Source organism: Asterias amurensis, chromosome 17 (assembly GCF_032118995.1).
Source record: "Asterias amurensis chromosome 17, ASM3211899v1".
Lineage (NCBI taxonomy): Eukaryota > Metazoa > Echinodermata > Asteroidea > Forcipulatida > Asteriidae > Asterias > Asterias amurensis.
Window position 1 is genome coordinate 7,280,563 of NC_092664.1, and position 22,988 is coordinate 7,303,550.

The following is a 22,988-nucleotide window of genomic DNA, read 5'->3' on the forward strand; positions in this document are numbered from 1 at the left end:
CCATGATCCAATCCCTGAGCAATGACCTATGGAATTGTGCATGTTTTTTTTAAGTGATTGATGATGAGTCAGGCTTTTGCTCTGTAATTCTGCATGATGCTCTGCAATTCAGGGAATAGTTTTAGATTGTGTGCTTGCAACATGTTAGCATTGAGTGGCTCTAATGGGTTTGCAGTTCTAGCCTTGACCATACCCAATGGTCCACCTGAGCGATATTATGACCTGAATTCTTTTGATAAACTTTCGATTCTTTCGATCATAATAGTCACCAACACCCCCGCACACAAGATTGTGACAATCGTGACGTGAAATAATAAACGATAATAAAAACACTTACGACCAAGTTCAGGTTTTTGTCTGATTTTTGCTTCATGACCTTAGCTCATTGACCTATATTTTATTTTCAATTACTGTTTACAAGTAATCTCTTATCCTTGACCGAGCTATACAAAAACACATGGGACTGAAATTGTCATCACTGGACAATATAGTATCGTGCACAGGATAAAAAACAACTTGATTTCGCTTCGTTGGAATTGTTAATAAAAACCATAGGACCTATCTCCCCCAGCGCTCCAAACTATTTTTAGCTAGCCTAAACTGTATAGACCTTTATCACGCTGTCACCATATTGGTCATGTTCCCTGTTTCCAATAACAGTAATGAATGCCAACATTTATTGTGCAGACATGGCACCAGATTATTGATCCGTCCAGCCTCAGTTTGGTTACAAGGAGTTTGATTGGAGTAAAATTGAGATGGCCACACAGGGTTCCAAAGAAAGTTTTGCAAACAAATACAACATTGAAAACAGTCATCATTTCACAAAGTGTAGTTTTATTTATTGACACAAACAAGAACAATCGCCATATTGTTGTGTCCATCTTACTATTATTCAAACAACAATGTATTGTTAATAAAAGTATAAAGTATAACACATCACGGCAAATATTTTATGGAGGAAGAAGGACTGTCTCTCTTTAAAAATCAAACAGTTATGTGAAAATTACAACAAGGTGTATTAGACATTATACTTGATAAACAACAAACTGGAATCAACTACACTTTGGGTAAAAGTCTTAAGCTTTTTTCCTTTGTAATTTTATGATTCGGAGGCAAACTAATGTCTTATGAATGTATAATAGATGTTAAATTTGCATCGGGATAAAGAATATAAATTTTGGTTTTTAACCCATACACCGATGTGTGTTAGCACTGTATACTCAGTACTTTCCCGAGTCTTAGGATTCGATAGTTCCTAATAGACGCCATCTTTATGAGCTAATTGGCAAATAGGCTTGCAGGCCCGTCACGCATCAAGCGCATAAATTATTAGCAACCGCCTTGTCACTAACCAAGACCCAATTTCATAAAGCCTGTAGGCCTAAGCACACACATTTGCTTAGCATAAAATTTCTTCCTTGATAAAAACAAGATTACCAACCAAATTTTAATGTGTTGCATATTTTTGCTTGTTACTGGCATTCAGCGTTGTTTGCTTATCCTGAAAATCACATGGAAATTTGGTTGGTAACCCTATTTTTTACTATGGAAGAAATTTCATGCTAAGCAAATTTGTGCGCTTAAAGGCTTCATGAAATTGAGTTGTGAAATGTGCGCGTGCATGACACCATTCCAAGCTGCAAAAAACTGGGATGGTAAATTGAAACCATGGATGTTGTTTCATCGATATAGTAACCATACTCAAACAAATCAACATTTTTAACATCATTAGGGTGTTGAAACAACACAAATTTCGGCAACAAGGGACATTGGTGTTATGTTAACATCCTGTGTAATATTTGATTCTCTGTTCGGTATCTTTTTGTGAAAGCACCCAATTTAAACACCGCAGTTTTTGCAGTGAACGCACAAAAGTCCTGTGTGTTTTACCTGTAAAGATATCCGATTTACGTAATGTTGCAACCTAGAGTCTCTCCTTATCTTCCTTCTTCTGACCATAGACTCTACCATGGAGGAATAAATTTATTCATGGAGGAATCCATGACTCTTTAATAATAATAATAATGATTAACCATTCTTATATTGCGCATAACATAAAAGTAATAAAACATGTCCCTAAGCGCTCTTTAGAAAAACACAACAGAATTACAAACACAATGTACTGGGTAACAAATGAAATGGATGAATTAAATGTTAAATAAGTGCGTCTTTAAAGCAATCTTAAACTTAACAATGGAGTCAATGTTTTTTAGTTGTTCTGGGAGATTGTTCCATAAAGTTGAGGCAGTGTGAGCAAAGCTGCGTTCACCATACGACTTGGTCATCACTGGTGGAATAACAAACAACTTGTTTTTATTAGAACGAAGATTTCTAGAAGGTGTTAACAATGTTAACAGCTCTATAATCTTCAGTTCCAATTTCGTAGGTTCCCTGTCCTTGGTTTTTCCAGACAGCTAATATTGACCCAACGCGCTTCTGGCGTTTCATCGGTAGCATAGATTTAACACGTTAGCTTTTATTTTCAAATTAGCTGTTTGTATACTGATACCAACAACCTTTCGTGTTTGTTTAAGTCACTATCATCGGGTAGTTCATCCGATTCCGTCACATGTAAACACATTTAATGATAAAACTGAATTTTAATTTGCATCTGCGGATAATAATGCTAGTCGAGATACGATCGTCAGATCAGAACACACGTTCATAATGTTTACCTGAACCAAACATTGATTTGTTTGCGTGATAAAATGAATTTAATATACGGACATCTCGCCATGAAATTGTAGACACTTTTGGTTCACGAGTACATGATTGTTTCTTGTACAATTTCTCCCTTGTATCCTAGACCCTTCTAAATCATCCACTTTCCCCCACTTATGGTAACTAAGCATTAAATGTTTGGAATTGTTTTGGGCCTCAGTCCCAAAGTTTTAAAAATAAGAATAATACTTCCTAAACAAAAAAGAATTACTTTTTAAACAAGATTATTCATTGCACTCGTTAGCTCAAAATGTTATTGGTACAGTCTTCATGATAAGTTAACCCCACCCCATCTGTTACATACATATCAAAAACTGGGCCAAGAAGGGAGATATATACCCCTTTATGTTACGAGATTAAATTTTACATAACTGCCTCTATATAGACATTGATCATGCTGCCACTATTGGTAATGGCCCTTGTATGCAAAACAATAACGAATGCTTTACCATTCATTATACAGAAAAGGAACCAGACTATTTCTCCTTCGAGCCTCGGTTTGGTTTACATTGATTTGAATGGGAGAAAGTCAAGATGGCCGCACCATGATAAAGGTCTATAGCTATCTCGGACAAGCTCAGAAGTCTACTATAGTGAAAATAAATCACCCGCTCTATGAATGGCAAAGCTTATGCCATGGGTTCAACCCGAGCAATGGGCGAGTGGATTTTTTCCCCACAAGACTCAGGAAAGTAAACTGTTCTGGGCTCAATTTCATAGAGCTGCTAAGCACACACATTTGCTAAGCATGAAATTTCTTCCGTAATAAAAAACACGATTACCAACCAAATTTCCATTTGTTGCATTTTGCTTGTTACTGATATTCAGCTGTTGTTTGCTTATCCTGAAAATCACGTGGAAATTTGGTTGGTAATCGGTTTTTTTTTTTTCAGGGAAGAAATTCCATACTAAGAAAAATTGTTGTGCTTAGCAGCTCTATGAAATTGGGCCCTGCTCTTCAGCTCGGAAAGGAACAGTGCATAAAACACACAGTCATGTAAAAGCAAAAACAAATTATAAATCAGAATATGCATTTTAAATTCAGAACCCCCTGAAAATGATAAACTTGAATCTCATTTTACGAAGTTTACCTTCCAAGTTCCATTCCAGCTAAGTATGAACAAACGGATGCTTGAATGGAAGATCATAAAACAAGGCCTTTGAACCAATAACCACACTGATCAAGCCAGCCGTCGATTTTCTTCCTAACTTGGGATTAATCTTAGGACTTAGGACGAGTTCAGTTTGGACGAATTGAACCCATCCTAGGTTGGGACGGGTTACTCGTCCTAACTCGAGATAGGATTAATCTTAGCGTTTTGTGAAATCGGTTGCAGGTTATTTAGAAAGTAACAACTAGTTAGTACAAGCGTAACAACTTTAAATTTACATTTTGAAAGTAAAGTTGTTTTTGCAAACAGCCCATAGTGAATAACAAATCGGATTCTTCAAATCCATTTATATCGTTTGACTGTTGACTTTCTTATAACATTGTTAATCCGTACCAAATAAGTCGATCACTGAGACAGCATGATCCGTAACTAATCCACAAGGTGTTGTTAGTCATTATGAATGATCCGGATTGCGGTCTCTGAACCGCCTCCCTTCAGAGGGATTATCTCACTGTTTCTTAAATCCCCTTCTCTGTCATCCAGCGAGCCTTTTGTTACTCCTTCCAACCAATTAAGAATCCTTTGCTTTTCATGTTCACTATCCCTGTCCACATCTTCATGTTTGTGAATCGCTTCTAACGAAGCGCTGTTCAACTTTGACATCCTTGAGAAGCCAAGACTACCGGATTGTTTCTTTCCATGGTAGTTCTTTCCCCCTGGAGTTATCAACTCCCCAACTTCTTTCCCACTGCTTAATGACCTACCAGGTTGGCTCATTTGCTCCAGTTTGCTCTTCGTGTAGGGGTAATTGCCAAGGTGAGATGGTGGCAATGGGAGGACACCCTCACTGGCTCTCCTCGGGAGTGGGATGCGTTTAGTTGGCTGGCAAGAACGTCTCCGTTGCAAGATAGGATGACTGTCTGTAATGTCACTCAAGGGACTATCCGGTTTGAGTGTCCGCCCTAAGATTTTAGAGTCTAATGAAGTTGCTTGTTTTTCCTCACTGTACCTCCTTTGTAGAATGCGAATGTCGCTTGGTTTCATGTGTCGGTCTCTTGAAGTGTGGTACGGGAAGGATGGGGAGGGTGGACGCGGTGATAGCGACCTCCCCATCAATGATGATGATCCACTGTGACTACTGTGACTTAGCAAGGTCTGAGTCCGCTGGGTAGCCATCCCACCGTCATACAGCGCTGGTAGCATTTTTTCAGACTCCGGGGCTTCCAAGTGAAATCCAGTTTCTCCACGATCAAGCAGCATCGGGCTGTTGGATCGACTCGACCGTAAACTTATACTCCCACCAGCCGACTTCTTTCCGTGGTGGTAAGAGGTTTCAAAATCGTGGTCTTTTATCGGCGGCAACAACCGCATACCGTCGGGTAGGCTTCCGCGCCTCTGGTCGGTCTGCTCGATGCAAGGGCTACGGTCACTGCTGCGGGACGACACCGGTGATAACTCCGTCTCGTCTGCCGGCTCCCCGTCTATAGACACAATCAACTCAATACCGGTCACCCCTGTCCTTGTTGTGCACATAAAAGTGTTGACAATGTTGTTATTGTTGACACGATTACCATGAGATTCCGACGAATCTAATTGGCTGTGTAATCCTGACGTCATCACTGAATCAGATCACTGAATACCGAATATTAAGTTTCACTGCACTGTTCACCTACTGTTCTCTGGGCACACTTAGTGAAGCGACCACACCAGTTGTTTGTAATTCCTGGTAGAGTTAACATAAATCATTTAAATTCCTGTGGATTATTGAGTAGGCTTTTTGTTTCCTTGGCAATTTACTTCAGCATATCATCACTGAGACATGATCACTGAATACTGCATTGACTTTCACTTTAATGTCATGTAATCATATCCGGACACAGAATTGATCTTGGCATCACCAGATTATTTGTAATTCCATACACTTAAACAATCCATTTCAAAAGGGTAATTCTATTGAAATTTTGAGGTTGTCTTTTTTTGTCTCATCATGATAGCTGTAACGACAATTCAAATCATCATTCATAAGATTTTGGGGTGATACAGTTTTCTGAAATTCAGATAACTCGAACCCATCCGGAAAGTAATGTTCAGCAAATTTTGTTAACTGGAACTGTAAATTGTCGAATTAATGTCAGGTCGACAGTTCACTGTGTGGGAAATGTCCATAACACAACTTGCTGTTGAATTTATTCCGTTTTGTGACGTTACAACACCAATTTGCAGTGGAAATTCCAAACAATTCTCCAGTTGAAAATTATAAGTTGAGACATGATCAAATCAATGCAATCAAGTTTGATGAAAATCACGATGGCGCTTGCGATGACAGTTATTCTGAGCATCCAATTTTCAAGTCAAACATTTCACCAATAAATGATGCTTTAAAACAAAAATGCACAACCCATTACGCTCCCGTTGTGATGTAAAGCGTTTTACAGCTTCCAAGTGACAAGTTGTAATGTTGGAGCCGGTACAGAGCTTACACAAGTTTAGACGAGTTGAACATAAATTCAATGTAATAAGCGATTGTTTTATACACTTATATTGACCAATTGGTCGGTTGCTCACTGCAACTGGTGACCTTGCCTTCCTCACTAGTTCGCAAAAGTCGAATCTTGAAGGTTAAAGAAATCTTAACTTGAATCCATCTGGAAGAAGTCAGTGTGATCAGTTCCAATACAGTGTTAAATCCTGCATAAAGGTGTGCTGTATGTGTACATGATTCGGTTGGACTGGTGGTACACACTAATGGCATCTTACTCCAGGTTCCTTTGATTCCTCCACAGTAGAGCCCACAGGTGCTCTATTGTTGTGAAAGGTTTCACTTTCGGCTCTCGAGTTTTGATAGATCAATGGAGCGAGTTAAAGACGGTGTAAGGTATCCCAAACCATCTAATCATCAAGGCATTGGGTTCGCTCTTATTCACCTCTTTATATCCTTTTGTCATACATCACTGCTTGCCGACGATGACGGTGGCTATTTTTAAATAGCACAATTGATGAAATATTGAATTACATCAAGTGGAAATGTTGCGTGCATCCAGCTTGACAAACCTCCATCATATCTGTAAAAGGATATGTATAATGAATCGGCAAAATTATTTGTGAAATTAATAGCACGTGTGTCACATAACGAAGTGGGTTTACGTGTTGTATTGTTGGATTTAATGAAGGTTGTTTTGCTATTACTGTGGCTAGTGCTGTTATGGCATAACATTGATTGTTAGAATGAGATCCATTGCCATAATGTCGTCTGGATGTCTGTTCATTGGTGATGGATGGGGTACAAACTTCACTTGCTCGCAATTAGTGTTAGAATTATGATATTGATGACTCGGCAAATCAGATTGTTTAGATAATGGCAGGTCAACTTGTAATAATTTGACTGATTATTGGATATTGCAGAAAATAGTGTTTTTGTGTATTACTATGTTTGTGCTTGTATTTGTTGAGGAATATGTTTGTTGTTTGTTGTTGTTTTGTTGTTTGTTTGTTTGTTTGTTTGTTTGTCTGGACTAGTCAATTTTAGGAGGTGAAACCGAGTGAACTCAGGAAAAGCAATACATATACTTCATCACCTAGCAATCATGCGAATGAAATAGGCATTTTGCGTTGTACGCATGTCATTGCGCATTGTTTCCATAATGCACCAGAAATAGCCATGGAAAATCGTCCGCCCACACGACGATATTGTTTAATTTTGGAACAACGTGAACGACTGGTGGGGAGCGAGTACTTTTGGAACGACACTGTGTAGCGTCCAATAATTAGTTATATTGGCTGGGCCTGTTCAGTACTATAACAGCGTCAGACAGCAAATACATGACGCGTGATCCACCAATCAATAAGAAGGACGTGTGTGTGTGTGTGTGTGTGTGATATTCAGTTGAGAACGGCAATTATCTTTTTAAAATGGAAGGCAAGCTATTAATTTGTCAATTTGAGGAAGACGTGTAATGTATTTCTCATGTTAAGAAATATTCCTCAGCACAAATCTGGCAAATCAAAACATACACTGTTTGTTGGGTGTTGCTAAACATTTGCCGTGTTTTCTAAAGGAATGCAAAATATAAAAAGTCTACCGATTCCATGCAGTTATCGGTTGTTTTGGGACAATTTTACCCAATTTTCTCCAGAGAAACATTTCAATCTGAAATACTAAGTCGAAGATCGCCAAATCACCATCGATGTTTATTTTGTCTCATTCGATATCCAGCAACGATTAACCAATCACTGACAAAACATTAACTTTTCTGATTCCTTACACAACACAAATTGGATTACCGAATTTGATGAATTTTTCACAGGTTGGTTTGACGAATGGACGTTTTTTTATTTTATTTTTTATTTTTAAGTTGATAGTTAGAATGAATCTTACAAACAACAAATGACGACATTTTTCTTCAAAGTGTTATGTGCCGATTGGAAAATGACACGATCAAATTAAAAGATAGCTGAAGTTTTGATATCATTTTTTAGGGGGAAATATGCAAAGTTGCTGGCGCCAGTACAATCTTCATACCAATAAGCTTAAGATTATATTATAATCCCTTAATTTTGTGTCTGTCTGAACAAAGATTATCAAACATTTATATAATGGTTTTGAAATACTTTAGGGACAGATAATATGTCAGTAAATATTGAACCAATATCACTATTGCTGTTATCATGGTGTCGTGAGGCGTATTATTCTGGTCTGACAATTTTTATCAGAGGTCAGAGATTTAACCACTCCAAAAATGAATAGTCGTTTTTTGATGAACAAAAGATAGTACCGATGCGTAAGAGATGTCACAGGGCTGTGTACGAATGGGTACAGAAATGCACTCAGTTATCATGACAACTTGTTGAATGTTCAAATTGTCTGAAGTCTAAGATAGGGCCTATTGCTGTGGTATATCAAAACAAAACTTTTGCGTTTGCACATTGTAGTTGTGCTTCTTAAAAACTCCCAGGTCAGTAAACCAGATTTCGGGTGTTGGGGAGCCTGAATCATTCCTTGGTCATGCTGACCCGGTGACTCATACTCCGGGTCAAACTGGCCAGGGCCCAATTTCATAGAGCTGCTGAGCACAAAAATTTGATTAGCATGAAATTTCTTCCTTGATAAAAACACGTGATTTTCAGGATAAGCAAACAAAAGCTAAATACCAGTAACAAGCATTAGAAATGAATGGAAATTTGATTGGTAATCCTGTTTTTATCAAGGAAGAAATGTCATGCTAAGCAAACTTTTGTGCTTAGCAGCTTTATGAAATTGGGCACAGGAAACGGTCAGGCCTGTCTACAGGACCCGGAACCAGGTCACTGTAACCGGGGAGTTTTTAGAGTGCTGTGGTTCCGGCACAATCCGTGTTGTGTAATGGTTTGGTAGAGGTTGATCCACTCACTGGAAAATGTTACCAATAGGGTCTAATGCAACCCTTTGTGGTTTATTGTTTGACTTTGTGCTAATTTGGATGTAATTTTAATCCTAGCCACCGACCTGTAACAGACATTTCAGTAGTTGAGTTAAACGGTTTAATAATATCAAAATAAATAGAGTGGCAAGTCTGCTTATGATATTATTGACGCATTAAGGCGTAACATTACGGATACCAAGCCAGTAAACAAATAGACAACTTATTCTATGTCAACTTTTTAAAATAATTATATAAGTTGTCAATCAACCTGATTAATACTGACACTTTCAGGAATGTCGATATCTTAAGCTAGTTTTTTTGTATTTGGAAAAAGTTAATACATTAAATGTATTATCATTTGGTTGGTAAAAAAACAACATTGATCGATTGATTGACTGATTGATTGACTGATTGTTTTAAATTATTTGTTACTTTTCAAAACAAACACTTCTTTCATTCACAAAATATACGGAACTTAGAAAAGACAAAGAAACCTAATAATATAACAAAATTTTCAACTGATCTAGTTGGTCTAGTGGTAGAACTGTTTGCCTCCGGGAGTCGGAGGTCCCTGGTTCAAATCCCAGGTGACGTCTACAATTTTGTTGTTACAACTAAGATTTCAAAATTTGTTGGGGACGAAAATTTATTAATAGGATTTTCCAGGATGTAACAGATCGAGTTGGTCAAGTGGTAGAACTGTTTGCCTCCGGAGTCGGAGGTCCCTGGTTCAAATCCCAGGTGAGGTCTACAATTTTGTTGTTACAGCTTAGATTTCAAAATTTGTTGGGGGACGGAAATTTATTAGTAGGATTTTCCAGGATATTTCAACTAATCGAGTTGGTCTAATGGTAGAACTGTTGCCTCCGGAGTCGGAAGTCCCTGGTTCAAATCGCAGGTGAGATCTACAATTTTGTTGTTACAACTATATATTTCAAAATTTGTTGGGGGACGGAAATTTATTAGTTGGATTTTTTCCGGGATATTTCAACTGATCGAGTTGGTCTAGTGTTAGAACTGTTTGCCTCCGGAGTCGGAAGTCCCTGGTTCAAACCCCAGGTTAGGTCTACAATTTTGTTGTTACAACTTAGATATCAAAATTACGGAAATTTATTAGTTGGATTTTTCCAGGATATTTCAACTGATCGAGTTGGTCTAGTGGTAGAACTGTTTGCCTCCGGAGTCGGAAGTCCCTGGTTCAAACCCCAGGTTAGGTCTACAATTTTGTTGTTACAACTTAGATATCAAAATTACGGAAATTTATTAGTTGGATTTTTCCAGGATATTTCAACTGATCGAGTTGGTCTAGTGGTAGAACTGTTTGCCTCCGGAGTCGGAAATCTCTGGTTCAAATCCCAGGTGAGGTCTACAATTTTGTTGTTACAACTTAGATTTAAAAATTTGTTGGGGGACGGAAATTTATTAGTTGGTTTTTCCCGGGATATTTTAACTGATCGAGTTGGTCTAGTGTTAGAACTGTTTGCCTCCGGAGTCGGAAGTCCCTGGTTCAAACCCCAGGTTAGGTCTACAATTTTGTTGTTACAACTTAGATATCAAAATTACGGAAATTTATTAGTTGGATTTTTCCAGGATATTTCAACTGACCGAGTTGGTTTAGTGGTAGAACTGTTTGCCTCCGGAGTCGGAGGTCCCTGGTTCAAACCCCAGGGTAGGTCTACAATTTTGTTGTTACAACTTAGATTTAAAAATTACCGAAATTTATTAGGTGGATTTTTCCGGGATATTTCGACTGATCGACTTGGTCTAGTGGTAGAACTGTTTGCCTCCGGAGTCGGAAATCTCTGGTTCAAATCCCAGGTGAGGTCTACAATTTTGTTGTTACAACTTAGATTTAAAAATTTGTTGGGGGACGGAAATCTATTAGTTGGTTTTTCCCGGGATATTTTAACTGATCGAGTTGGTCTAGTGGTGGAACTGTTTGCCTCCGGAGTCGGAGGTCCCTGGTTCAAACCCCAGGTTAGGTCTACAATTTTGTTGTTACAACTTAGATTTCAAAATTACCGAAATTTATTAGGTGGATTTTTCCAGGATATTTCAACTGACCGAGTTGGTCTAAGTGGTAGAACTGTTTGCCTCCGGAGTCGGAGGTCCCTAGTTCAAACCCCAGGTTAGGTCTACAATTTTGTTGTTACAACTTAGATTTCAAAATTACCGAAATTTATTAGGAGGATTTTTCCGGGATATTTCAACTGATCGAGTTGGTCTAGTGGTAGAACTGTTTGCCTCCGGAGTCGGAGGTCCCTGGTTCAAACCCCAGGTTAGGTCTAGAATTTTGTTGTTACAAATTAGATATCAAAATTGCCGAAATTTATTAGTAGGATTTTTCCAGGATATTTCAACTGATCGAGTTGGTCTAGTGGAAGAACTGTTTGCCTCCGGAGTCGGAGGTCCCTGGTTCAAACCCCAGGATAGGTCTACAATTTTGTTGTTACAACTTAGATATCAAAATTACGGAAATTTATTAGTTGGATTTTTCCAGGATATTTCAACTGACCGAGTTGGTCTAGTGGTAGAACTGTTTGCCTCCGGAGTCGGAAATCTCTGGTTCAAATCCCAGGTGACGTTTACAATTTTGTTGTTACAACTTAGATTTCAAAATTTGTTGGGGGACAGAAATTTATTAGTAGGATTTTTCCAGGATGTTTTAACTGACCGAGTTGGTCTAGTGGTGGAACTGTTTGCCTCCGGAGTCCGAGGTCCCTGGATCAAATCCCAGTTGAGGTCTACAATTTTGTTGTTACAACTTAGATTTCAACATTTGTTGGGGGACGGAACTTTATTAGGAGGATTTTCCAGGATATCTCAACTGATCGTGTTGGTCTAGTGGTGGAACTGTTTGCCTCCGGGGTCTGATGTCCCTGGTTCAAATCCCAGGTGAGGTCTACAATTTTGTTGTTACAACTTAGATTTCAAAATTGTTGGGGGACAGAAATTTATTAGTAGGATTTTTCCCGGGATATTTTAACTGACCGAGTTGGTCTAGTGGTAGAACTGTTTGCCTCCGGAGTCGGAGGTCCCTGGTTCAAATCCCAGGTGAGGTCTACAATTTTGTTGTTACAACTTAGATTTCAAAATTTGTTGGGGGACGGAAATTTATTAGTAGGATTTTTCCAGGATATTTTAACTGACCGAGTTGGTCTAGTGGAAGAACTGTTTGCCTCCGGAGTCCGAGGTCCCTGGTTCAAATCCCAGGTGAGGTCTACAATTTTGTTGTTACAACTTAGATTTCAAAATTTGTTGGGGGACGGAAATTTATTAGGAGCATTTTCCAGGATATCTCAACAGATCGTGTTGGTCTAGTGGTGGAACTGTTTGCCTCCGGGGTCGGAGGTCCCTGGTTTAAATCCCAGGTGAGGTCTACAATTTTGTTGTTACAACTTAGATTTCAAAATTTGTTGGGGGACGGAAATTTATTAGTAGGATTTTTCCCGGGATATTTTAACTGACCGAGTTGGTCTAGTGGTAGAACTGTTTGCCTCCGGAGTCGGAGGTCCCTGGTTCAAATCCCAGGTGAGGTCTACAATTTTGTTTTTACAACTTAGATTTCAAAATTTGTTGGGGGACGGAAATTTATTAGTAGGATTTTTCCAGGATATTTTAACTGACCGAGTTGGTCTAGTGGAAGAACTGTTTGCCTCCGGAGTCCGAGGTCCCTGGTTCAAATCCCAGGTGAGGTCTACAATTTTGTTGTTACAACTTAGATTTCAAAATTTGTTGGGGGACGGAAATTTATTAGGAGCAGTTTCCAGGATATCTCAACAGATCGTGTTGGTCTAGTGGTGGAACTGTTTGCCTCCGGGGTCGGAGGTCCCTGGTTTAAATCCCAGGTGAGGTCTACAATTTTGTTGTTACAACTTAGATTTCAAAATTGTTGGGGGACGGAAATTTATTAGTAGGATTTTTCCAGGATGTTTTAACTGACCGTGTTGGTCTAGTGGAAGAACTGTTTGCCTCCGGACTCCGAGGTCCCTGGTTCAAATCCCACGTGAGGTCTACAATTTTGTTGTTACAACTTAGATTTCAAAATTGTTGGGGGACGGAAATTTATTAGTAGGATTTTTCCGGGTTATTTTAACTGACCGAGTTGGTCTAGTGGAAGAACTGTTTGCCTCCGAAGTCCGAGGTCCCTGGTTCAAATCCCAGGTGAGGTCTAGAATTTTGTTGTTACAACTTAGATATCAAAATTTGTTGGGGGACGGAAATTTATTAGTATTATCTTTCCAGGATATTTTAACTGACCGAGTTGGTCTAGAGGTAGACCTGTTTGCCTCCGGAGTCGGAGGTCCCTGGTTCAAATCCCAGGTGAGGTCTACAATTTTGTTGTTACAACTTAGATTTCAAAATTTGTTGGGGGACGGAAATTTATTAGTAGGATTTTTCCAGGATGTTTTAACTGACCGTGTTGGTCTAGTGGAAGAACTGTTTGCCTCCGGAGTCCGAGGTCCCTGGTTCAAATCCCAGGTGAGGTCTACAATTTTGTTGTTACAACTTAGATTTCAAAATTGTTGGGGGACGGAAATTTATTAGTAGGATTTTTCCAGGATATTTTAACTGACCGATTTGGTCTAGTGGTAGAACTGTTTGCCTCCGGAGTCGTAGGTCCCTGGTTCAAATCCCAGGCGAGGTCTACAATTTTGTTGTCACAACTTAGATTTAAAAATTTGTTGGGGGACGGAAATTTATTAGTAGGATTTTTCCAGGATATTTCAACTGATCGTGTTGGTCTAGTGGTAGAACTGTTTGCCTCCGGGGTTGGAGGTCCCTGGTTCAAATCCCAGGTGAGGTCTACAATTTTGTTGTTACAACTTAGATTTCAAAATTTGTTGGGGGACGAAAATTTATTAGTAGGATTTTTCCAGGATATTTTAACTGACCGAGTTGGTCTAGTGGAAGAACTGTTTGCCTCCGGAGTCGGAGGTCCCTGGTTCAAATCCCAGGTGAGGTCTACAATTGTTTGGTTACAACTTAGATTTCAAAATTTGTTGGGGGACGGAAATTTATTATTAGGATTTTTCCGGGATATTTTAACTGACCGAGTTGGTCTAGTGGTGGAACTGTTTGCCTCCGGAGTCCGAGGTCCCTGGTTCAAATCCCAGGTGAGGCCTACAATTTTGTTGTTACAACTTAGATTTCAAAATTTGTTGGGGGACGGAAATTTATTAGTAGGATTTTTCCAGGATATTTTAACTGACCGAGTTGGTCTAGTGGAAGAACTGTTTGCCTCCGGAGTCGGAGGTCCCTGGTACAAATCCCAGGTGAGGTCTACAATTGTTTGGTTACAACTTAGATTTCAAAATTTGTTGGGGGACGGAAATTTATTAGTAGGATTTTTCCGGGATATTTTAACTGACCGAGTTGGTCTAGTGGTGGAACTGTTTGCCTCCGAAGTCCGAGGTCCCTGGTTCAAATCCCAGGTGAGGTCTACAATTTTGTTGTTACAACTTAGATTTCAAAATTTGTTGGGGGACGGAAATTTATTAGTAGGATTTTTCCAGGATGTTTTAACTGACCGTGTTGGTCTAGTGGAAGAACTGTTTGCCTCCGGAGTCCGAGGTCCCTGGTTCAAATCCCAGGTGAGGTCTACAATTTTGTTGTTACAACTTAGATTTCAAAATTGTTGGGGGACGGAAATTTATTAGTAGGATTTTTCCAGGATATTTTAACTGACCGAGTTGGTCTAGTGGTAGAACTGTTTGCCTCCGGAGTCGTAGGTCCCTGGTTCAAATCCCACGCGAGGTCTACAATTTTGTTGTCACAACTTAGATTTAAAAATTTGTTGGGGGACGGAAATTTATTAGTAGGATTTTTCCAGGATATTTCAACTGATCGTGTTGGTCTAGTGGTAGAACTGTTTGCCTCCGGGGTCGGAGGTCCCTGGTTCAAATCCCAGGTGAGGTCTACAATTTTGTTGTTACAACTTAGATTTCAAAATTTGTTGGGGGACGAAAATTTATTAGTAGGATTTTTCCAGGATATTTTAACTGACCGAGTTGGTCTAGTGGAAGAACTGTTTGCCTCCGGAGTTGGAGGTCCCTGGTTCAAATCCCAGGTGAGGTCTACAATTGTTTGGTTACAACTTAGATTTCAAAATTTGCTGGGGGACGGAAATTTATTAGTAGGATTTTTCCCGGGATATTTTAACTGACCGAGTTGGTCTAGTGGTGGAACTGTTTGCCTCCGAAGTCCGAGGTCCCTGGTTCAAATCCCAGGTGAGGTCTACAATTTTGTTGTTACAACTTAGATTTTAAAATTTGTTGGGGGACGGAAATTTATTAGTAGGATTTTTCCAGGATGTTTTAACTGACCGTGTTGGTCTAGTGGAAGAACTGTTTGCCTCCGGAGTCGGAGGTCCCTGGTTCAAATCCCAGGTGAGGTCTACAATTTTGTTGTTACAACTTAGATATCAAAATTTGTTGGGGGACGGAAATTTATTAGTAGGATTTTTTCCAGGATGTTTTAACTGACCGTGTTGGTCTAGTGGAAGAACTGTTTGCCTCCGGAGTCGGAGGTCCCTGGTTCAAATCCCACGTTAGGTCTACAATTTTGTTGTTACAACTTAGATTTCAAAATTGTTGGGGGACGGAAATTTATTAGTAGGATTTTTCCGGGATATTTTAACTGACCGAGTTGGTCTAGTGGAAGAACTGTTTGCCTCCGAAGTCCGAGGTCCCTGGTTCAAATCCCAGGTGAGGTCTACAATTTTGTTGTTACAACTTAGATATCAAAATTTGTTGGGGGACGGAAATTTATTAGTATTATTTTTCCAGGATATTTTAACTGACCGAGTTGGTCTAGAGGTAGACCTGTTTGCCTCCGGAGTCGGAGGTCCTTGGTTCAAATCCCAGGTGAGGTCTACAATTTTGTTGTTACAACTTAGATTTCAAAATTTGTTGGGGGAAGGAAATTTATTAGTAGGATTTTTCCAGGATGTTTTAACTGACCGTGTTGGTCTAGTGGAAGAACTGTTTGCCTCCGGAGTCCGAGGTCCCTGGTTCAAATCCCAGGTGAGGTCTACAATTTTGTTGTTACAACTTAGATTTCAAAATTGTTGGGGGACGGAAATTTATTAGTAGGATTTTTCCAGGATATTTTAACTGACCGAGTTGGTCTAGTGGTAGAACTGTTTGCCTCCGGAGTCGTAGGTCCCTGGTTCAAATCCCAGGCGAGGTCTACAATTTTGTTGTCAAAACTTAGATTTAAAAATTTGTTGGGGGACGGAAATTTATTAGTAGGATTTTTCCAGGATATTTCAACTGATCGTGTTGGTCTAGTGGTAGAACTGTTTGCCTCCGGGGTTGGAGGTCCCTGGTTCAAATCCCAGGTGAGGTCTACAATTTTGTTGTTACAACTTAGATTTCAAAATTTGTTGGGGGACGAAAATTTATTAGTAGGATTTTTCCAGGATATTTTAACTGACCGAGTTGGTCTAGTGGAAGAACTGTTTGCCTCCGGAGTCGGAGGTCCCTGGTTCAAATCCCAGGTGAGGTCTACAATTGTTTGGTTACAACTTAGATTTCAAAATTTGTTGGGGGACGGAAATTTATTAGTAGGATTTTTCCGGGATATTTTAACTGACCGAGTTGGTCTAGTGGTGGAACTGTTTGCCTCCGGAGTCCGAGGTCCCTGGTTCAAATCCCAGGTGAGGTCTACAATTTTGTTGTTACAACTTAGATTTCAAAATTTGTTGGGGGACGGAAATTTATTAGGAGGATTTTCCAGGATATCTCAACAGATCGTGTTGGTCTAGTGGTGGAACTGTTTGCCTCCGGGGTCGGAGGTCCCTGGTTTAAATCCCAGGTGAGGTCTACAATTTTGTTGTTACAACTTAGATTTCAAAATTGTTGGGGGACGGAAATTTATTAGTAGGATTTTTCCAGGATGTTTTAACTGACCGTGTTGGTCTAGTGAAAGAACTGTTTGCCTCCGGAGTCGGAGGTCCCTGGTTCAAATCCCAGGTGAGGTCTACAATTTTGTTGTTACAACTTAGATATCAAAATTTGTTGGGGGACGGAAATTTATTAGTAGGATTTTTTCCAGGATGTTTTAACTGACCGTGTTGGTCTAGTGGAAGAACTGTTTGCCTCCGGAGTCCGAGGTCCCTGGTTCAAATCCCACGTGAGGTCTACAATTTTGTTGTTACAACTTAGATTTCAAAATTGTTGGGGGACGGAAATTTATTAGTAGGATTTTTCCAGGATGTTTTAACTGACCGTGTTGGTCTAGTGGAAGAACTGTTTGCCTCCGGACTCCGAGGTCCCTGGTTCAAATCCCACGTGAGGTCTACAATTTTGTTGTTACAACTTAGATTTCAAAATTGTTGGGGGACGGAAATTTATTAGTAGGATTTTTCCGGGTTATTTTAACTGACCGAGTTGGTCTAGTGGAAGAACTGTTTGCCTCCGAAGTCCGAGGTCCCTGGTTCAAATCCCAGGTGAGGTCTAGAATTTTGTTGTTACAACTTAGATATCAAAATTTGTTGGGGGACGGAAATTTATTAGTATTATCTTTCCAGGATATTTTAACTGACCGAGTTGGTCTAGAGGTAGACCTGTTTGCCTCCGGAGTCGGAGGTCCCTGGTTCAAATCCCAGGTGAGGTCTACAATTTTGTTGTTACAACTTAGATTTCAAAATTTGTTGGGGGACGGAAATTTATTAGTAGGATTTTTCCAGGATGTTTTAACTGACCGTGTTGGTCTAGTGGAAGAACTGTTTGCCTCCGGAGTCCGAGGTCCCTGGTTCAAATCCCAGGTGAGGTCTACAATTTTGTTGTTACAACTTAGATTTCAAAATTGTTGGGGGACGGAAATTTATTAGTAGGATTTTTCCAGGATATTTTAACTGACCGATTTGGTCTAGTGGTAGAACTGTTTGCCTCCGGAGTCGTAGGTCCCTGGTTCAAATCCCAGGCGAGGTCTACAATTTTGTTGTCACAACTTAGATTTAAAAATTTGTTGGGGGACGGAAATTTATTAGTAGGATTTTTCCAGGATATTTCAACTGATCGTGTTGGTCTAGTGGTAGAACTGTTTGCCTCCGGGGTTGGAGGTCCCTGGTTCAAATCCCAGGTGAGGTCTACAATTTTGTTGTTACAACTTAGATTTCAAAATTTGTTGGGGGACGAAAATTTATTAGTAGGATTTTTCCAGGATATTTTAACTGACCGAGTTGGTCTAGTGGAAGAACTGTTTGCCTCCGGAGTCGGAGGTCCCTGGTTCAAATCCCAGGTGAGGTCTACAATTGTTTGGTTACAACTTAGATTTCAAAATTTGTTGGGGGACGGAAATTTATTAGTAGGATTTTTCCGGGATATTTTAACTGACCGAGTTGGTCTAGTGGTGGAACTGTTTGCCTCCGGAGTCCGAGGTCCCTGGTTCAAATCCCAGGTGAGGTTTACAATTTTGTTGTTACAACTTAGATTTCAAAATTTGTTGGGGGACGGAAATTTATTAGTAGGATTTTTCCAGGATATTTTAACTGACCGAGTTGGTCTAGTGGAAGAACTGTTTGCCTCCGGAGTCGGAGGTCCCTGGTACAAATCCCAGGTGAGGTCTACAATTGTTTGGTTACAACTTAGATTTCAAAATTTGTTGGGGGACGGAAATTTATTAGTAGGATTTTTCCGGGATATTTTAACTGACCGAGTTGGTCTAGTGGTGGAACTGTTTGCCTCCGAAGTCCGAGGTCCCTGGTTCAAATCCCAGGTGAGGTCTACAATTTTGTTGTTACAACTTAGATTTCAAAATTTGTTGGGGGACGGAAATTTATTAGTAGGATTTTTCCAGGATGTTTTAACTGACCGTGTTGGTCTAGTGGAAGAACTGTTTGCCTCCGGAGTCCGAGGTCCCTGGTTCAAATCCCAGGTGAGGTCTACAATTTTGTTGTTACAACTTAGATTTCAAAATTGTTGGGGGACGGAAATTTATTAGTAGGATTTTTCCAGGATATTTTAACTGACCGAGTTGGTCTAGTGGTAGAACTGTTTGCCTCCGGAGTCGTAGGTCCCTGGTTCAAATCCCAGGCGAGGTCTACAATTTTGTTGTCACAACTTAGATTTAAAAATTTGTTGGGGGACGGAAATTTATTAGTAGGATTTTTCCAGGATATTTCAACTGATCGTGTTGGTCTAGTGGTAGAACTGTTTGCCTCCGGGGTCGGAGGTCCCTGGTTCAAATCCAACGTGAGGTCTACAATTTTGTTGTTACAACTTAGATTTCAAAATTTGTTGGGGGACGAAAATTTATTAGTAGGATTTTTCCAGGATATTTTAACTGACCGAGTTGGTCTAGTGGAAGAACTGTTTGCCTCCGGAGTCGGAGGTCCCTGGTTCAAATCCCAGGTGAGGTCTACAATTGTTTGGTTACAACTTAGATTTCAAAATTTGCTGGGGGACGGAAATTTATTAGTAGGATTTTTCCCGGGATATTTTAACTGACCGAGTTGGTCTAGTGGTGGAACTGTTTGCCTCCGAAGTCCGAGGTCCCTGGTTCAAATCCCAGGTGAGGTCTACAATTTTGTTGTTACAACTTAGATTTCAAAATTTGTTGGGGGACGGAAATTTATTAGTAGGATTTTTCCAGGATGTTTTAACTGACCGTGTTGGTCTAGTGGAAGAACTGTTTGCCTCCGGAGTCGGAGGTCCCTGGTTCAAATCCCAGGTGAGGTCTACAATTTTGTTGTTACAACTTAGATATCAAAATTTGTTGGGGGACGGAAATTTATTAGTAGGATTTTTTCCAGGATGTTTTAACTGACCGTGTTGGTCTAGTGGAAGAACTGTTTGCCTCCGGAGTCCGAGGTCCCTGGTTCAAATCCAACGTGAGGTCTACAATTTTGTTGTTACAACTTAGATTTCAAAATTGTTGGGGGACGGAAATTTATTATTAGGATTTTTCCAGGATATTTTAACTGACCGAGTTGGTCTAGTGGAAGAACTGTTTGCCTCCGAAGTCCGAGGTCCCTGGTTCAAATCCCAGGTGAGTCTACAATTTTGTTGTTACAACTTAGATATCAAAATTTGTTGGGGGACGGAAATTTATTAGTATTATTTTTCCAGGATATTTTAACTGACCGAGTTGGTCTAGAGGTAGACCTGTTTGCCTCCGGAGTCAGAGGTCCTTGGTTCAAATCCCAGGTGAGGTCTACAATTTTGTTGTTACAACTTAGATTTCAAAATTTGTTGGGGGACGGAAATTTATTAGTAGGATTTTTCCAGGATGTTTTAACTGACCGTGTTGGTCTAGTGGAAGAACTGTTTGCCTCCGGAGTCCGAGGTCCCTGGTTCAAATCCCAGGTGAGGTCTACAATTTTGTTGTTACAACTTAGATTTCAAAATTGTTGGGGGACGGAAATTTATTAGTAGGATTTTTCCAGGATATTTTAACTGACCGAGTTGGTCTAGTGGTAGAACTGTTTGCCTCCGGAGTCGTAGGTCCCTGGTTCAAATCCCAGGCGAGGTCTACAATTTTGTTGTCAAAACTTAGATTTAAAAATTTGTTGGGGGACGGAAATTTATTAGTAGGATTTTTCCAGGATATTTCAACTGATCGTGTTGGTCTAGTGGTAGAACTGTTTGCCTCCGGGGTTGGAGGTCCCTGGTTCAAATCCCAGGTGAGGTCTACAATTTTGTTGTTACAACTTAGATTTCAAAATTTGTTGGGGGACGAAAATTTATTAGTAGGATTTTTCCAGGATGTTTTAACTGACCGAGTTGGTCTAGTGGAAGAACTGTTTGCCTCCGGAGTCGGAGGTCCCTGGTTCAAATCCCAGGTGAGGTCTACAATTGTTTGGTTACAACTTAGATTTCAAAATTTGTTGGGGGACGGAAATTTATTAGTAGGATTTTTCCGGGATATTTTAACTGACCGAGTTGGTCTAGTGGTGGAACTGTTTGCCTCCGGAGTCCGAGGTCCCTGGTTCAAATCCCAGGTGAGGTCTACAATTTTGTTGTTACAACTTAGATTTCAAAATTTGTTGGGGGACGGAAATTTATTAGTAGGATTTTTCCAGGATATTTTAACTGACCGAGTTGGTCTAGTGGAAGAACTGTTTGCCTCCGGAGTCGGAGGTCCCTGGTTCAAATCCCAGGTGAGGTCTACAATTGTTTGGTTACAACTTAGATATCAAAATTTGTTGGGGGACGGAAATTTATTAGTAGGATTTTTTCCAGGATGTTTTAACTGACCGTGTTGGTCTAGTGGAAGAACTGTTTGCCTCCGGAGTCGTAGGTCCTTGGTTCAAATCCCAGGTGAGGTCTACAATTTTGTTGTTTCAACTTAGATTTCAAAATTTGTTGGGGGACGGAAATTCATTAGTAGGATTTTTTAGGATATTTTAACTGATCGAGTTGGTCTAGTGGTAAAACCGTTTGTATATGGACCCACAGGTCCCTGGTTCAAATCCCAGGTGAGGTCTACATTTTTGTTGTTACAACTTAGATAAGTTTAGAAAAACTAATGGGCGACGGAAATTTATTAGATAGGATTTTCCCAAGGTTTTTCAACTGGTCGAGTTGGTGTAGTGGTAGAACTATTTGAGTCGGAGGTCCCTTGGGTTTTTTTCAAGTCTTTTGTTATGACTAAGATTTACACAAATTTGATGGGCGAAGGAATTTTATCAGTAGGATTTTTCAACTGATCGAGTTGGTCCTTTGGTACACTGTTTGCTTCTGGAGCCGGAAGTCCATGGTTCAAATCACAAAGTTTTTGTTACAACTTAGGTTTCAAAATTTGATGGGGGCGGAAATTTATGAGTAGGATTTTGAGATAAACCTTGAATTGTGAAAACTCAGTCCTCCAAACAAACAAAAACACACCTTTGCTAGTCTGTCTCAGAAGATGGTCTCAAGTCTTGATTTGTTCACACTTTGTATTGAGAAAGCCCTTAGGGGATAAGGCATATTATGACACCATTTGAACACAGATAGACGGACACAAGCTAAGTCTGAATGCCACAGGCTATCCAGCCAATTGAAGAAAAACGGAGTTCTTAGAAAATCACTCTGCTGCTTGTATTAACCCACCTGCAGTCAGAAGACCCTAACTTACTTTGTAATCCTGCTGAGTCCGATCTGTTACGACAATCCTGACTGCGTCTTCAAGTGGTACGGTAACGTCTTCAAGTAGTAAAACCAGCTTGTTGATTAATGTGATGGAATCTTCAATCAAACCAATTACGCGGCGTTTGAAGTGGCTGAGGTTCCATTAAAAGATGAAGTGGCTTTTCGTCTCAGTTCCTCGAAACTCCAGGCTCCACTTTATGAAAAGTTTTAGTTAATACTATCACGGTGTCAAATATAAACTGAATCTTGCCAGGGAAGCTAGCAGGTCGTAGGAACCACCTTTTCGAACTGCTAGGATAACCCTCCATCCATGGGATAACCAACAAGTGTGCATTCCAACACTTGAAATCTCTACATAAAATGCCCCTGTGTATAACAAGCGATTTAAAGTGTGTATGTTCAAAGGTTTGGGGGTTCTGTAAACAGTGGTGTCACTGTTCCATTGATGCCATGGCGTCGCTAAAGTCTTGTTATATTAGGAGTGTGGTTTGGAGTACCCTTTACATTTTTTTTCATAACGATTTTGTTGATGATCAATGTCCGTGCTTTAGTGTCTTTACAGGTAAACCATTGATTTCCATCCTAATAGGGGTGCACAGAACCTGCAATATAAAGAAAACTTTCAAAAAAGACAGTATAGGATTATGTTTTCATTTTTCATGAGCAGTACTTAA

At 39.9% G+C, this 22,988-nt stretch overlaps 1 protein-coding gene across 2 annotated transcripts; it reads right to left on the bottom strand.

Annotated features, from left to right (window-relative positions):
• Positions 1 to 817: 817 nt before the first annotated feature.
• LOC139949936 (uncharacterized) lies at positions 818 to 22,569 on the bottom strand. Of its 2 annotated transcripts, XR_011787597.1 has the most exons (3): positions 22,301 to 22,569; positions 2,679 to 6,898; positions 818 to 2,334 (listed from the first exon to the last, which is right to left on the bottom strand). XR_011787597.1 is itself a non-coding variant. In XM_071948522.1 (2 exons), the coding sequence occupies exon 2, from the start codon at positions 5,451 to 5,453 to the stop codon at positions 4,284 to 4,286; it is 1,170 nt and encodes a 389-aa protein (XP_071804623.1). In that variant the 5' UTR covers positions 5,454 to 6,898; positions 22,301 to 22,569; the 3' UTR covers positions 818 to 4,283. The 2 variants fall into 2 exon arrangements, 1 of the variants encoding a protein (XP_071804623.1); XM_071948522.1 differs by having other exon boundaries at positions 818 to 6,898.
• Between the last annotated feature and the right edge of the window lie 419 nt (positions 22,570 to 22,988).